At 39.2% G+C, this 17,135-nt stretch overlaps 1 protein-coding gene across 1 annotated transcript; it reads left to right on the forward strand.

The window, feature by feature from the left end:
* Positions 1–13,260: 13,260 nt before the first annotated feature.
* On the forward strand, positions 13,261–14,115 carry LOC112085472. The gene is made up of 2 exons (XM_024154687.1): positions 13,261–13,427; positions 13,620–14,115. The coding sequence occupies exons 1-2, from the start codon at positions 13,261–13,263 to the stop codon at positions 14,113–14,115; spliced, it is 663 nt and encodes a 220-aa protein (XP_024010455.1).
* The last annotated feature ends 3,020 nt before the right edge of the window (positions 14,116–17,135 follow it).

A 17,135-nucleotide genomic window follows, 5' to 3' on the forward strand; every position in this document is an offset into this window, starting at 1 on the left:
CTATACTTGACTATCTCCACTTTGCGGGCTATTCTCTCTTGGAGGCCATCCACAAACTGAGCCAATAAGGCCTCTTCGGTCTCTTAGAGCTCTAGGGAGTTCATCAGTTTCTCAATCCTCAAAGTACTCTTCCATGCTCCTTGTTCCCTGAGTTAACTTACGAAAACACTTCTGTAAGTCACGGTGATAGTGTTCAGGAACATACCTGAGTCGTAAGAGGTACTTCATGTCGTGCCAAGTTTGTATCGGTCCAAAGACTTGGCGTCTCCTCTCAGCTACAGTGCGATACCACCATGCTAAAGCATTATCGGTGAGTTGAGCCGCAGCTAAGGCCACTTTCTTGTTCTCACTATAGGCATAGCAATCAAAGATATATGCTAAGCGCCGTTCCCAGTCCAAATAGACTTTGGGATTAGACTTTCCTGCAAAAGTTGGCGGCATTAGTTTAATATCATGATTAACTTCTCTTGGCTCTCGCTCTCGAGGCCGGTTGCATAGCAAAGGATCTTGTCTTCTCGGATGCCGTCTACGCATGGGGTCGGGTGGGAGATCCTCCTCTAGTTCAGGCATGCTGTCTGAATCAGAATCAAGTGGAATCTCCTTGGCCGGGTTGCGCACGTTCCTCTGAGCTTGAGGTAGCACATGATTCGGTGCTCGGTGAGCTGGTGGCTCGAGTCTTGCGACACGTTCACGCGTATCTCTCAGTTCTTCTCTCATAGTGGCTAGCATGGCCATGAGCTCGTTGTGTTGTTATCCATTGGCGTGAGCAAGTGCGGTGTTCTCGGTGTTATCTCCCATGGTTTCTTGAAATCTCACAAAAACAACAACTCGTCAAAGTATCAAATGTAAAATAACGTTTTTTAACGCAAGAGATATCTAAGATTCTAAATTTTTTTTGAGTTTTCTATTTGAATGTAAACAAAAATGCAATAATACAAGATGAGATGAAACCAAATGAACTAAATATATATATTTTTTTGATTTTCTTAGACGAAAGAAACAAACACAATGAATTAATATCCTAGCTATTTTTTTTTAACTTTTCTCTTAGAATAACTAACCGATCTAACAACCTATGAATGAGGAGACAAGAAATATTAAAAGGGATAAGTGTAAGAAAACCGAAAGCAGAACTTTCGGCTCTGATACCAGATGATGTAAGAACCAGGGGGTTCTCACGGATAACAAGGTGATGGAGAGGCAAAGCAGGCGGTCGCCCTCTCGTTGGCTCGGTGAATGATTGTTGGATGGGGATCTGACACGCAGGCGGTCGCCCTCTCGTGTGGGATCAAGAGATGATGTGTTGGCGGAGTGAATACACGACACAGAGGGGAGGTTACTCTCTGATATGGTGCAGGGGCTCACGCTTGCTTTAATCTCACAAGAAAGCAATGAACAAGATGAGAAGCTGCTTCTCAGAAACTTTGAAGAAAGTTCGTTCTTTTATTGATAATGGGAAAAAGGTTGCGGACTACAAAGCTGCGTGTGGGACTTTATAAACAGTCCGTCAGCTTGAACCTTCTAGGGTTCGACTTGAAACAAAAATGGAAAGACTCAAAACAACAGGACGTTTAAAGTAAAACTACAAGAAATAAACCTAGACGCCTAAAACATAAACTCATCGTTTCATTAAACTCAAATATGGAAAGTTTGCAACAGACTCTTGAAACTAAACTATTGATGCCGTTTTGATGTGATACTTAGTCATTGTGGACGCTGAGTTCACCTGCAAGGACAATATAATAATTGAAAAGCTTACCTTGGTGTGAAGGGTTCCAGTTGGCCGCTTGGGAGACTGTGGTGGCCGAGCTTGAAGCTGTGGCGTCTCTGGCTTGGAACCTTCTGGTAAAGTCTTCTAAGTGCTCTTCCAATATGGCTAAGTCCTTGTCTTCGATTCCCCAGCTTTTTGATGCGCCGTCCTAGTTTCTTGGTCTTCTTTGCCTTTCTCGGGTCCGGGTGGTGATTTGTGAAGCAGCTCCAAATCTGCTCGTTGGAGGGGCAAGATTCCACGTTCGTTAGCTTCAGAATATGGACTTGGGCGAGAGATCTTACCTTTGTTGGAAGTTTCCAAGTCGTCTGGTGGTTCTAGCCCGGGTGTCTTTAAATTACCGGCTAAATCTTGCATGGTCTCGGCAATCTCGTTATCCGCTCGGGCAAACTTGTTTCTGTCTCGACTGTTGGATTCAGCTGGTGATTTTGGTCGAGCGATGTCAGCTTCAGTACGACAAATTTTGTCGCCAACTTGGTCTGGCCGAGGTGGTACTGATTTCTCGGCTAAAATCTCTCGCGTCTCGGCCAAAATTTCTCGCGTATCGGCTATTTTTGAATCGTCCTTTAATTCTTCAAGTTTTAAGCCTGAAAATGAAATTCTGCTCGGACTGTTAGCATTTAAATCAAAAATTGGTCGAGAGATAACCATTTTGGCCTGAGAGACTCGGTCGTCTGATGGGTCATTCCTGGATCCCAAGTATTCGGCCCCGGTTTGGCCGCAAAGCTCATTTAAGCCGTATATGACATTCATGTCGGGCAACAACGGGTCGTCCGGTTCTAGTGAGTTGATAAAGATGTGTAAAGCCCTCTTATATGTGTTTCTGAGTTGTTTAATCTTGGAGCGTGTCATGACCCCATCTTGGACTGATGGCATTAGTTCCGGTAAGGTCTTAGGGTCGATGTCCACATCATTAGGGTATTTATTTTGGATGATCTATGATGTTTATGGTCAAGAACCTTTCTTTCCTTTCTTATTTAGTGATCTTAATGCTAGATCTTTCGTGATCCGTTTTGATCTAGAGCCTAAGGAATTTCACAATCACAAGGTATTTGATGAAATTCTTCAATGAGCCAAATAAGAGTTTTCTTCATTTTTCACATGAGAATGATTGCTAAACGAATTAAATGGTTAATGAAACTCGAAATTAATGTTTCCTAATTTATTTTTCACAAATGATAATTTGATCTTGTTGATGATGATTAGCAAAGTAATTAGTACTATGAGAATAAGTTAGTTTGAATTAGTGTTCTAAACCTACGGAAAAATGTTTGTTTTGTGTGTTTAAGCTAGATTAGTCGCAATAACACCCAAAGTCAATAACCACACTCAAGGGCTTCCCTTTTTTTTCATTGATAAATCTTTTTTAGTGAATTTCTCTGTTCAGTGACCTTGTTTAGTTTGAATATGAATCATTAGGTTGCTAGTTTATATCAAATACCAATCTTGGTTCTTGAATTAGCCAGTTTTTATGCATTCTTGGTGTTTGGAAGTTATCCCATTTAAATTGACTCTTTTAAAACTTTAATGGTATTAAGAGGTTAATTGATCATAGAGTATTTTTGCATGTTTAATCAGTTGTTACCTACGGGAGTTGATTAACATATGTTGGTTAAATGTAGTAGTTGGTACTTAATTAACAAATCTTATTTCAGGTTCTAGAACATTATTGTCGACTTTCTTTTGTCTAATCTGTCTGATTTAACTGATTTTTGACACCCGGCAAAGTTACTAATGCCAAATACTTTCTAGACTATTTTTACATTGTTATTTAATTTCTTTTAAATTTATAATTTATTATTTTAATCACTATTCACAGCTCTAAAACCAAAACTTCAATTTTTCCATCTTAGCTTGACTCAATTCTCATAAGCACTTCTGAGCTTCTGCACTCGCAGGATTATTTCAGGATAAAAAACTCTGTGTATTAAGTTTTTCTGGTAAACTAAGATCGCAGGATTATTTCAGGACTGTTCAAGATCAAAGAAGTAAAATCCTATAGTGCTGTTGTGCTTTAGAACCGCAATGGAAGTGAATTCACTGTAAATGGACAATGTCTAATGCCATATATCGCAGATATTGAAGAAAATGAGAAAGATAAAATTCCTTTAAATGATGCCCCTCATGCCTAAACCAAAATGGAGTCGAGATAACGACTTAAAACAGGTGCTGTGTGGGAGACAATCTACATTGGTTTTTAAATTTTATTTTAATTTTCACAACTCTACCATATGCTTAATTATTTGATTTTCAATTTTAGGAATTTTTCAAAGAAGAAAAAGTTACGCGAATCTCCGTAGAGTCCAACAACCATCCACAACCTTTTTTTTACCAGCCAACGACCCGTGGTAACCATAGTCCCCTCACAAATACTTTTCGATTTACCATCGACTAAGTATAAGCTTTTCCCTTAGTCCCGCATAGAACCCTTTTTAATGCCTTGGTTTCATTTTCTTTTAATGTTTAAGTTCCATCATACTTAAAGTTTTCGAGATATAAGTGTTTTTACTAAGTATAATAATTATAGGTTCCCACCCCCATCAATGGTTTTAATACTTAGCACAAAATCACCCAATCGCACACAATCCATCTTTAGACCGAGGAAGTTAGTCTCGCCTGGCCCAATCCTTGATCCCCTGCGCAAAGCGTTAATTCCTATATACCAGAACTCACCTGGATTCTCTCTATTGGGATGCTTCCGGATGCTTCCAGACTATCACTAAACTTGTACCGATCCTGCTCGTCTTGGCAGACTCTTATCGGCTAAAAACCCTACCGCTCAATGATCCGGTTTACCACAGTAACCTTTTATCCGAATATTTCTCTCTCTACCTTACTTTCTCTAACTTCTCCGATTTTTTCTAAGTTTTTCAAGTAAGGTACCGAGAACTATTTATAGCCAAGGCGACTCCGTCCTAGCCATACACGTGTTGGCTCAACATTCACCGCGCCATGCACCAGTGCGCCAGCTGCTGCCGTGCATGCTCACATCTGCCCAGATCGTGGGTCTAGGCGTAGGTCCACGCTGCCGGTCCTAGCCGTAAGTCCATAGGTATATTCCCTTTGTCACGCACTTCGGCCGCACTTTTAGCTGTGTATCTCGGCCAGAATCCGTTTCAGCAACGAGTGTAAAGACTAATCCAGCCTTAGCCTTTGTAGGTCCGTGATAACACCATATTTTGACCACTATTATGGATCTTTTTAATAATTCTTTTTATTTTTAATCATGGTTTTATAGTATTTGTAGTTTCAAGATTCTTTTCAGGAAACTTAGGTAAAAGCTTTGCAAATTAGATAGAAGATCAGTTTTTAATCTCAAAGTCTAACCATCAGAAGTTCACCCACAAATGAAGACCTTGTCACTGTCTGATCCAACTCAAATTTGGAGACCTTGTTTATAAAACAGCTAGATTTACACCACACTTAACATCAGGACAATCCAATGGTTCAATCAAAAGTTACGCGAAGATAAAGATGTCCAGTCAATCAGTAGGCCAGCTTTCCTGACAGTGGAGAATCAATGTTCAGACCCAAGAAGCTTAATTTCAAGCCCAATCTATTTCTTTCTTTGAGGAAACCCTAACTAACGTCCAGAAATGACTTGACGACATATAAATACTTGTTTTAAGAACCTTAGACGATATCTTATGCTGTATTAGCAGAGTGTTAGGAGTTTTTAGTTTGTTTCTCATACTTTTAGTTTGTTTTTGTTTTAGGGAGATAGAGATCTATCCCTTTAATCCTTTTTGTTTCTTCTTCAATATCGATTTCAGTACATCCTTTTTTACACAATGTTTTTGCTTTTTTTTTTTAAATCATGTCTGAGTAGTTTACTTGTTGGGTTTAAGGGAATTTTCTATGGAGATTATATATGTTCGATGAGGATTGCATGAGCTATTAAGCCGAATCCTAGAACTTTTTCTTCTAAACTTATTTTTAATGCATGGAAGTAGCGTCATGAACTATAATCTGATTTAGGTACTTAGTGTTGCGAGAGTTTTCATTATCTGCCAGATCTAGTTTACGAAGAACAATTCTGCCATAGGAGATGAAAGCTACCTATGGGTGAGTTGTGAATGTAGATGAGTGTAGTGCAAGATTGTGTACATCTGTGGTGACACCAACATTTAGTGACCGTTCGAACAGATATTGACCGCATATTTTTACTAATGGAAAACCCATGAGTGGGCCGACCTACCATAAAAGGCCCATGACTCTAAGGAAACCAAATGATTTTGCGCTGGCTTCAACTTAATAAACTAAAATTTTCACATCTTTGGGGCTTGGTATACATTGAACAAATCTCCTTTCTCAACCCTGCAATGACAAGTCTGTGTGAGTACAGTTTCCTCTCTCTTCCATTCCCTTAAATACTTCAATGCAGAAAAGATAAGGATGCCACGTAAGTGAAGCGGAGATTCTGTGGCAAAAACCATCAGTACTCGTGTATCATGAAAGTGTGTCAAGTGAAGTGAACCGAGGATTCGGCAGCCAAAACCATCAATACTCGCGTGGTGCAGCATCAAACCGGATAGACTCGAAGATCGTTGATTCACGAGGAATAACATTTCCACAAGGACTCAATGACCATTGATTACGAAGAATGGCCGGAAGGTTCTTGATCATCCTATTCACAAAGAATACGATAACAAGGAAGAGATGAACTGGAAAGTAAATATTAAACCATCAATTAATCAAAAGCTCTTTTAAACTTTACACTTAGTTAAGAGTTAATACGAAAACAAAACCCTAACTTAACATCAGTGATAATTGTTGTAAATATTAGATAGCCCAATTAAAAGTAAAGCCACACAAAATTAAAAGAAATTAACATAAAGGAGAAGTAGAACACCTTAAGGGACAAACATTTAAGATGAGAAGATGTGCTGCATCAGGTCCCTCTGGGTAGGAGAAGATTCGTCTCTGAATATGGATCGGTGATATTGTTGGCATGGTGACTGAATACGCTGTCGAGAATTCAACGTAGAAACAGCTAAACTTGTTGATAGCATCTCCCAAGCTAACTCAATTGACTCAAAAGTCACGTTACGTCGATGAGCAATTGTCTTGAATTTTCACTTTGGACCCAAGATTGGATTTATGACAACTCCAATTCCTTGCATATAAGCACCATAACGTGACTCCAATCAGAAGGACAAGGCTGGTAGGACCTTAATAAACTTAAGACCTCGTGTGGCACTTATATCCACAAAGAAAAACTATCTTGCCTTCCTGTTCCCAATGATAATCCGAATGTTTCTTTTGTAACATGCAAACCATTAAAATCTAAGTGATAGTTTTCCATAGACGACTCTCCCACCAAAAATCAACCAAAGCATTGCTCCCCATCCTTGTTGGTGTTACAGAATCTAATATAAACAGAGAACGCCCCAAATCGAGAGTGGACTTCAGAATTTTGTTGTCATCTTCAGTGTGATAGATCAACTCACTCTTCTCGTTTTCATTGGTAACATCCCAACCCAGGGTCTCCTGAGATAACCGGAATTGGGCATGTTAGGTCGATGGTCTAATCTTATTTGGCTAGCCACCAGATTTGGTCCAGTGGTGAGCAAAGGTCTGCCAGGACCGAAAACGCCTGTGTAGCAACAATCCTATTAGATATTAGATCAAGTGCTAACCTAAAAAAGAAATTGAGGGGTGAGTAATTGGGAAATTACTCAATGAGGTGAACCTTAAGAGATTCATTATCACTTCCAGCATATTATAACATAGAGATTAAGAAGGTTCTAATCCTAAAACAAGCTCAAGCCGGACTCAATCCTAGACTTCTAGACATTAAGACACAAGAAAGAAATCATCCGGTTTACTAAGTTCATTTTACACGTAAATTCACTTTTTCTCATCATCATGCTCAAGGCATGGCAAACCCTCTTCATGCTCAAGGCATGGCATAACTCTGCGTCAGTTCTCCTCATCATGCTCAAGGCATGGCAAACCCTATGCACCTTTTAAATTATTCAGCAATCACTTTAATTCCCAAACAAGAGCAAAGCTCTGCAGAGGATGACATCCCATCTCGCGGAATCGGACTGCCACCCGTGATATGCTGAGTTTGACATATCACGATTTGGTCACACAAACATATGGTTTGCCTAGGCACCAGATGACCACCTTTGTCGAGTACTTAACAAATCAATAAAGTTTCCTTATAATCACCGAACAATTTGTCAATCAATTAATTCATTCTTTTTAGCACTTTAATTGATTTCTAGCAACCTAGCTCATCATCAGGCAATATCCAGCAATCATTAACACCATCAACAAGAACAATCATCAACAACAAGCAATCAATCACACAGACAAAGAGCTATGGTTTAAGAAAAAACTAGTCAATCACCCTAGATCATAATATGCAGTAGTTGGAAAGAAAAAACCATCACCTTTGCCTTTTAAGCAGATTCGACTTCCTACACTAAAACGTCTATACCTCCTGACACCTTCCTCCGATTTGGACGAACTTGATCTTCCTGGAAAGCTAAGACTCGGGGCTTCAATTTGATATGTTATATTTGCGTGGATGTTCACGGTTCGCCAGATAATAGCCTCGCAAGTTGATGGTACGAAAGAGAGAGAGAAGAAGAGAGGAGGGAAGAGCAGAGACGAGGCAATGAGAAAGGAGGAGGATCAGGATCACGCCATGGAGGAGGAGAGGAGGATGCTTGGAGGATTGGAGAAGGAGGAAGGTGGCTGGGAAGAAAAGAGAGAAAGATTAGGGTTTCTTGGGATTAGAGGGGTTTATATCGGAAGAGTTTGGGCTTAATTGGGTTCTCGAATTTCATTAGGAAATTTTTTTTTAACTAAACCAATCCTTAATGGGCTGGGTTATTTCAATCTTCCCTGGTTGCAAAGGATTAGTACCTGAATCCCTCTAAATACAAGAGTGGTTACGAAATGAACGCTCGAGGTGGGAAGTAGGGACAAAGGCTGCAGCAGGGCTGGGAGGAAGAAGCAAGAAGGCTTGGAAAAGAATAGAGGAACAGATAATAGCTGAACTGGTTCTTGAATTTAAGGCAGAGGGAATAACAATTTACGAAATGGAAGGGAATTGGAGAGAAGGAATTTCATGATGAAGGAACAATAACGGAATGATAGGTGACAGAACTTTGCAGAAAATAAGGAATAAAAGCTATATAAAATTTATAAGAAAGAGGGAACAAATGATGAAAGGAGGTTACAAAATTTATGGAAGAGATGAGAGGAAATAAATGATATAGAAAAGCTTTTAGTAAGCGTGGGAGGAGCGAACTAAACAGGGAAAGCTTAATGGCAAGGAAAATATTAGAGTGACAAGCGAGAAGAAATCATTGCAAAGAGCAAAAGGAACATGAAATAGCTGGAAATGATCTTGAGCGAAAATGGAGGGAACCATATGAGAAAATGAAAGGAGGAAATGGAAAGGTAACATAACTTTAGGCTAAAGGAATGGGGAAATGATGGACATGAATGAAAGATGGAATATTTAAAAATTATCGGAAGGCTGGAACAAGATAAGAGAGGATATGAAATTTATGGTGAAGAAAAGAGGAAAAAAAAAAATATCGAGGGGTTTACAATGAGGTCGAAGAACGTACTACGGGAGAAAATTTATAGTCAGGAGAGAAAAAGAATGATAAGCAGAAGGAGCTTTTGCAATGAGTGGAAAGAACAGAAGAATGCCTATCTGCAAATCATGCAGAACAGAAAAGAAGAAAGTATACCAGAGAGCTTATGATTGGAGAATGAGGAAGAAATGGGATGGAAGCTACAACACAGAAGGAAGGAAAGAAAGTGAACAAGCTAGAAAATTATTTGGAAGAAGAGGATGAAAGGACCATGAAAGAGAGATGCCACTTTGTATCCACTACTAGAGAGAAAAGAATAAAGGAAGGAACATATTAATATAAGAGAAATTTTTATGGTGAAGAGAATAAGAAAAAAGGATAGGTTGGAAGGATTTCATTTATATATATTTTCGATGAGGAAGAACAAAGGAAAGAGACATCATGAAATAATCATGAAGGAATGAAGAACATGAGACACTTATAATCTAAGGAATTTGGAGGGTGACATATACATCTTACATGAATAAATATCCTGAAAGAGATGTCAAAGAGGAAGGGTCATTTGAAAAGAGATTTCCCCCTCCCCCCTCTTCCCTTTTTTTTTTTTGAAGGAGGAATGAGTATCATAAGACTTATAATGAGGAAGGAAAGAATTATCACCATAACATTTATGAGAAAGAAGAGAAGGAAAAGATGGGAAAAGAGGATGTGGATTTCTCCAAAGGTCGAATCAATTCGCCTTGATTTATGAAGGTCTAAAGGTGAAACACAAAGTGATATTGTAGAGAAATGGGAGAGAAAGGGCTACTAATCTCTAACCAATGCAAATGCTTCTATAAATTCATCTGTATATGGCGATATTTATATACTTATAATACACACATATTTTTTTTAAGTAAAAATTTTTTCATTAATAAGAGGAGAAGTAAAACCTTTTTTTTTTTTGAAAAGGAGATGAAAAAGAAATCAACACAAAATCTAACTAATTCGTATTAGAACTAAAAAGAACTCAATAAATTAAACAAATAAAAACAGAGTTTAAAAACAGAATTTCACTTCTAATAATTATTTATTTATTATTATTTATTATTATTTATAATTATTAGGCGAAAAATAGGAGTAGAACAATTTTTTTTTTGAAACAAAAAAGACACTAACACAGAATCTAACTATATCTAAAAGAATTAAAAATCAAAGTTCTACTCCCGAAGAAAAGCTTTTTTTTTAAAGCAGAGAAACATACAAATCACTGATCGGATGATGAATCTTCTTCTCCTTCACTATCAGATAAGATGACACCAGCTCTTTGCGAAACCTCACTTGAAAACAAGAAGTGACCTTCTTGTGCGTTGTCTGACGAGCATGGGAGAACTTCCGGTCGAAAAAAGGAAGAACAACCAAGAAAATATACGATAGGAAGAGAGACAATCAAGAAAGAAAAAATTTTAACCGAAAAATCTATCTAATATATTGTTGCTACCAGTAAATCAAATCTCTAAAATGGTCCAACTCTTCTTTTTTTTTGACAAACTTTTTTTTGACCCGGGATTTTAAAATTCTAAAAACCACAAATATTTTGAAATTTTCTTTTTTGAAATTTTTTTTTAAACATCAAAACTGTAGGCGTGACCTCCTAGGACAAAACTAGGAAGTCTACCTGAGCTCTGATACCACTTTGTAACATTCCAGTCTAGGATCTTCTGAGATAATCAGAATTGGACATGTTAGGTCGATGGTCTAACCTCATTTGGTTAGCCACCAGGTTTAGTCCAGTGGGGAGCAAAGGTCTGCCAGGACCGAAAACGCCTGTAGCAACAATCCTACTAGATATTAGATCCAATGCTAACCTGAAAGGGAGATAGAAGGGTGAGTAATTAGGGAATTACTCAGTGAGGTGAACCTTAAGAGTTTTATTTATCACTTCCAACATATTATAATATAGAAATTAACAAGAGTATACTCCTATTACAACTCAAGCAGGACTCAATCCTGGACTTCTAGATATCATCCGGTTTACTAAGTTCATTTTACCCGTCAATTCACATTTCCTCATCATCAAGCTCAAGGCATGGCAAACCCCCTTCATGCTCAAGGCATATCATAACTCTCCGTTAATTCTCCTCATCATGCTCAAGGCATGGCAAACCCTATGCACCTTTTAAATTATTCAGCAATCACTTTAATTCCCAAACAAGAGCAAAACTCTGCAGAGGATGACATCCTATCTCGCGGAATCGGACTGCCACCCGTGATATGCTGAGTTTGAAAATCACCATTTGGTCACACAAACATGCGGTTCACCACAACCGCCTAGCGATGAGCTCTGCTGGTCCAATAGGCACAGACAGCCGCCCAAAAAGAAATCTTGAACCACAAGATCGCCTGTGTCGAGTACCTAACTCGATCTACTTAACAAATCAATAGAGTTTCCTAACAAGCAATCTACAAGGTTTTACGACTTCATATCAATCACCACACAATTTGTCAATCAATTAAATCATTCTTTTTAGCACTTAATTGATCTCTAGCAACCTAGCTCATCATCAAGTAATATCCAACAATCATTAACACCATCAACAAGAACCATCATCAACAACAAGCAATCAATCACACAGACACAGAGCTATGGTTTAAGAAAAGACTAATCAATCACCATAGATCATAATATGCAGTAGTTGGAAAGAAACAACTCTCACCTTTGCTTTTCGGATCTCCGATTTGGACGAACTTGATCTTACTCGAAAGCTAAGACTCTGGGCTTCAATTTGATATCTTGACTGTTGCGTGGATTAACACGGTTCGCCAGATAATCGCCTCGAAGTTGACGGTACAGAAGAGAGAGGAAAAGGCCGAGAGAGAGATAAGATGAGAGGAGGGAAGAGCAGAGACAAGGCAATGAGAAAGGAGGAGGATCAGGATCACGTCATGGAGGAGGAGAGGAGGATGCTCGGCAGATTGGAGAAGGAGGAGAAGACAAGGTGGCTGGAAAGAAAAGAGAGAAAGATTAGGGTTTCTTGGGATTAGGAAGTTTATATCGGAAGGATTTGGGCTTAATTATGTTTTAGAATCCCATTAGAAAAATGATTTTTAATTAAACCGATCCTTATTGGGCTGGGTTATTATACCAACCAAAGCAAATATAGTATAAGAACATTAACGGTGTGATGTAGCAATGGAGTTCTTGACTCGCTGGTATGGCTTTAAACCCATTAAATCAACAGACGATATTGAGCTCAACGACATGTTCATAGATTCGTAAGATAAGCCATGTGTGTATTTTTTGCCTATTAAAAGAAACTTCTTTGTGTAATAACGAAGCATCTCTTGGTGTAGATTTTTACAAAACTGGCTCCATTGTATCCTGATTAACTCTTCTCTGTATGAAGCTAAAACGACAAAAACCAGCTTGCTTAAATCGCAAGTAACGTCACTCCACCAAATAGTAGTCGTGTATGTGTAACTGGAACCCAATTGTGCACTACGAACAGCTCCACCTCCATAATGCAACTCAATTGGCAATGAAAACGCCGTGAAGATCAACATAAACATGATCACTCCAACATGATTTCGGGGCTCAAAATCAGCCTCGAGAAATCTACGGCTTATCTCGCTGGGATAACAGAGCAAAACAGAGCTGCGATTGAAGCGACGTTCCGATTTGCAGTTGATCAGCTCCCAGTCCGATACCTTGGCTTGCCTCTGATGACAAAGAAGATGACATCATCGGACTACAGCCCTCTTCTGGAGCGCATAAGGTCTAAAATCCGGTCCTTGACAGCGCACTACCTTTCTTTCGTAGGACGACTTCAATTAATCACCTCTGTTATTTGGAGTCTGGCGAATTTTTGGATCTCAGCTTTTTGTCTTCCGCAAGGCTGTATCGACGAAATCAACGGTATCTGCTCTGCATATTTGTGGTCGGGTCCAGAAATGTCGTCTCGCAAAGCGAAAGTTGCTTGGGATGATGTCTGCAGGCCCAAGAAGGAAGGAGGCCTTGGTATCAAACCGCTGAAAGAAGCTAACACAGTCTGTATTATGAAACTCATATGGCGGATTCTCTCTGGGAACTCCTCTTTATGGGTCTCTTGGATCACCAGGTATCTCATCAGGCGTGGCTCCTTTTGGGCAGTGAAAACTACTTCTCAGTTGGGTTTTTGGATTTGGAGGAAAATCCTCAAATATAGAGATCAAGCTACGCAGTTTCACAAAATTCAGATCATCAGTGGAGAAGGAACCTCTTTCTGGTTTGCCTGTTAGAGTGATTCGGGGTATTTTCTGGACAAGATTAGATCACGAGGATTCATAGATCTTGGAATCTCTGCTCATGACACTGTCGCCATGGTTGCTGCTAACCACCAGCAGAGGCGACACCGAAGCCCACTTTTAAATGCAGTTGAGGACCTTATTGACTCACCCCGAGCTCAAATAAAACTGAATGTGGCTGATGTTCACCTGTGGCGGTTTAAGGATGGTGTTTTCAAAGAGAGAATCTCATCAAAGGCAACCTGGAACAAAATACGAGTTCCACAACCTGTTCAGCAGTGGTGGAATGGCGTCTGGTTCTCCTACTCGACACCAAAATACTCCTTCATGACTTGGCTCGCTGTTCTGGACCGTCTATCTACTGGTGACAGAACTCTCTGCTGGCAGCAGAAGTTCCCACCTCGTGTATCTTCTGCCAAGACCCAATGGAATCTCGAAATCATCTATTCTTTGCTTGCCGGTTCTCTGCGGAAATATGGCCGAACCTGGCTCAAGGTGTGTTCAACGCTAACTATACAATAGATTGGAATGATCTTCTTCAGTTCATCTCCCGACCTCAACAGGATCCATTAACAAGCTTTGTCATGCGATACCTGTTTCAAACTACCCTCCACACCATTTGGCACCAACGAAACAAACGGAGACATGGAGATCAGCCTTTATCGACGCAGATACTCATCAAATTCATCGACAAGACCGTGAGAAATCGATTATCCTCTATCATCCGAAGTGGAGATAATCGTTTCTCACAGGGCTTGAGTTTTTGGTTTGCTTCAAGACCTCCAAGTTAACCTCTTCTGCAAATTCTTTTTCTAAACTATTCAAAAATCAGCATCTGATGCATGTATTGTAAAAATGTAATTTTTTTAGATGAAGAAATTTTACATTCTTTTGAAAAAAAAAACATGATCAAGAACGGTTAAAGATGAATCATAAAGATCTCAAAATCCTAGAATAGCCATAGATACTTTGTTTTCCCTTTTTCATGGACACAAGCAGGGCAGCCCTGAGCTAAAGCCCGTGAAATAAGGGCTTTAGAGCAGCCCATATAATAGCATATTGGAGCAGCAAAAAAGCCCAATTTTTTTTTTAAATATCTATTTTACTTTGTCCCACATCGCTGATCTTGAAAAAATTGGAAGGAAAAGTTGCGTTTTAATGATATCCCGACTAAGGACATGCGGTCGGCCCTGGATCACACAAGCTATGCGAGCTCCACAACGAAACATAAATTGGTGGTGGCGTAAAAACGAGGACATGACACCAAAAATCATCAAGTTGTCGAAGAAACCCTTTACAGCCTCCAAACCCAACCAAAGAAATGCAGACACAACGTCCAAGAACTTTAGTTGTTTAATATGTCTAGACGTCTCGTATCCATGTTTCAATCCAATTTGTGACAAGGTGGAAGAGAGGTACGCCACAGGTCCATTTGTGGATATGCGGTTAATAACCAATGCCATTAGAACCCCCAATGGCCACAAAAAAGGAGAAAACTCCCTGCCAGCAAGCATCGAGACAACAGGATGGCCTACTCAATGCACTAGACATTGAGCAAAAGAGACAAAACAGGTAATACCTTGTACTTTCACAAGCTGCACTTCACCAAGGTGCATTGGAAACCCCACGTAAAACACCACACTACTCCTAAAAAGAGCCAACTTGATTTTAAACTTGTCATTGTTGGATAATTCAAACTTAGAGATAAAATTATTTTTTAAGAAGTTGCTTAGAAGACAAGGATATGATTTATTTAATAAGTTTTAGATATAGTTTTATGTCTAGATAAAGTTTTATATTTCCTATTGATAACACCGTATTTTGACCATTTTTTTGGATCGTTTTGAAATACTTTTTCTATGTTTTTAATTGCTTTTAAGTACTTTTCTTACGTTTTTCTAGTATTTGTAGTTCCAATACTCTTTTCAGGTAACTTAGGGAAAAGCTTAACAAAATGGATAGAAAACCAGATTTCAGCTCAGAGTCAAACCGTCAGAAGTTCACCCCCGATTAAAGGCCTTCTCACTGTCTGATCCATCTCAAATTTGGAGATCGTAAAGATGGAAGTATCAGCTTTCCAGCACACTTTACAGCTTGGTAATCCAACGGTTCAATCAAAAGTTACGCGAAGAGCAAGATGTCCCGTAAACCAGCCGGCAAGCGTTTCCACCCGCGGCCAACAGAGCATTTCCCGCGGTCAGAAGCACCGCGACCGCGGCCAGCCACCTATTTCCCGCGGTCACACTCATCCCGACCGCGGCCAGCTAACTCCGAGCCCGAAGGCCCATTTCTGAAGCCCAAAATGATTCCCTCATTTGGAGAAACCCTAAGTGACGTCCAGAGATGTCTTGAGCACTACAAATACATGTCTTAGAAACCCTAATTCGTATCATGCCCTCATATGTTCTTATTGTTTTAGAATACTTTTTAAGTTTTAGGTTTTAGGGAGAGAGAGATTTGTCTCTTGAACCCTTGTTCTTTCTTTTTCAATTTCGGTTTCTATTCTACTTTTTAATACTATGTTTTTGATTTCCTTCATCATGTCTGAGTAGATTTATTGTTGGGACTAAGGGATTTTCGATGGGGATTTATATGTTCGTTGAGGATTCCATGAGCTTTTGAGCCGAATCTTAGAGCTTTTTCTTCTGAATTCGTTTTTACTGCATGAGAGTAGCGTCATGAACTACAATCTGATCCAAATGCTTGGTGACACGAAAGTGTTCATCCGGTGTCAGATCTAGTTTGGGAGAGCAAAACAAACATAGGAGTGGAAACCTACCTATGGGCGATTTGTGAATGCTGACTTGTCTTAAACATAATGCATCTCTTCTTTTCCAGGGCCAGAGTGGAAACCTACTGGTCAGGGTTGAGAGAGATAGTTGTCTATGATCACGACAGTGGCGTATTCATACGTCCGTGACTCCAGTTCGAAAGTTTAAGCTAAGATCTTCTCAAATTTACTCTCTAGCAATGTTTTGAATCGTTCGTACCCCTGAGAAAACTTCCCTGAACCCCAGCGCCTCTTTTCTTATAGATTCACACCGTTTTATTTCAAGCTTTAGTTCACTATTTTCATTCCCTTTCAATCGATTTTTATTAAAGCAATTAGGTTTAGCCGTTTTTCTCATTTTTATCCGTTTTCGTTAAGTTTAGTTATTAGGTCATTTTTATTCCCGTATTTTCTCTTTAAAATTCGGTTTTACATTTTAAACACACCACCAAAACCCCCACAAAACCGTTTGGTTCTAGACTTCCTTACTTTATATTTCTTTCGAAGGCTTTTGCAGGAAAGATCATCCTTCCCTGTGGATTCGATCCCTAAGTACTACAATCTATCAGCTGTGCACTTGCGGCTATTGATTTCATTTAGGGTAAAACTTGACAACCCTCAACACGACAGCACATCACCTGTATCATATAAAATTAGGATAAGCTAAGTTCTAAATAAACAAGTATTTTTTGGAGAGTTGTTTTATAAAGCTAAGAAGAGTGGTTTAGTTTTAGAAGTTTCTAAATCAATAAAGAAGAGAAGTTCTTTATAA

Source organism: Eutrema salsugineum, unplaced genomic scaffold, assembly GCF_000478725.1.
Source record: "Eutrema salsugineum unplaced genomic scaffold, Eutsalg1_0 scaffold_3, whole genome shotgun sequence".
NCBI classification, from domain to species: Eukaryota; Viridiplantae; Streptophyta; class Magnoliopsida; order Brassicales; family Brassicaceae; genus Eutrema; species Eutrema salsugineum.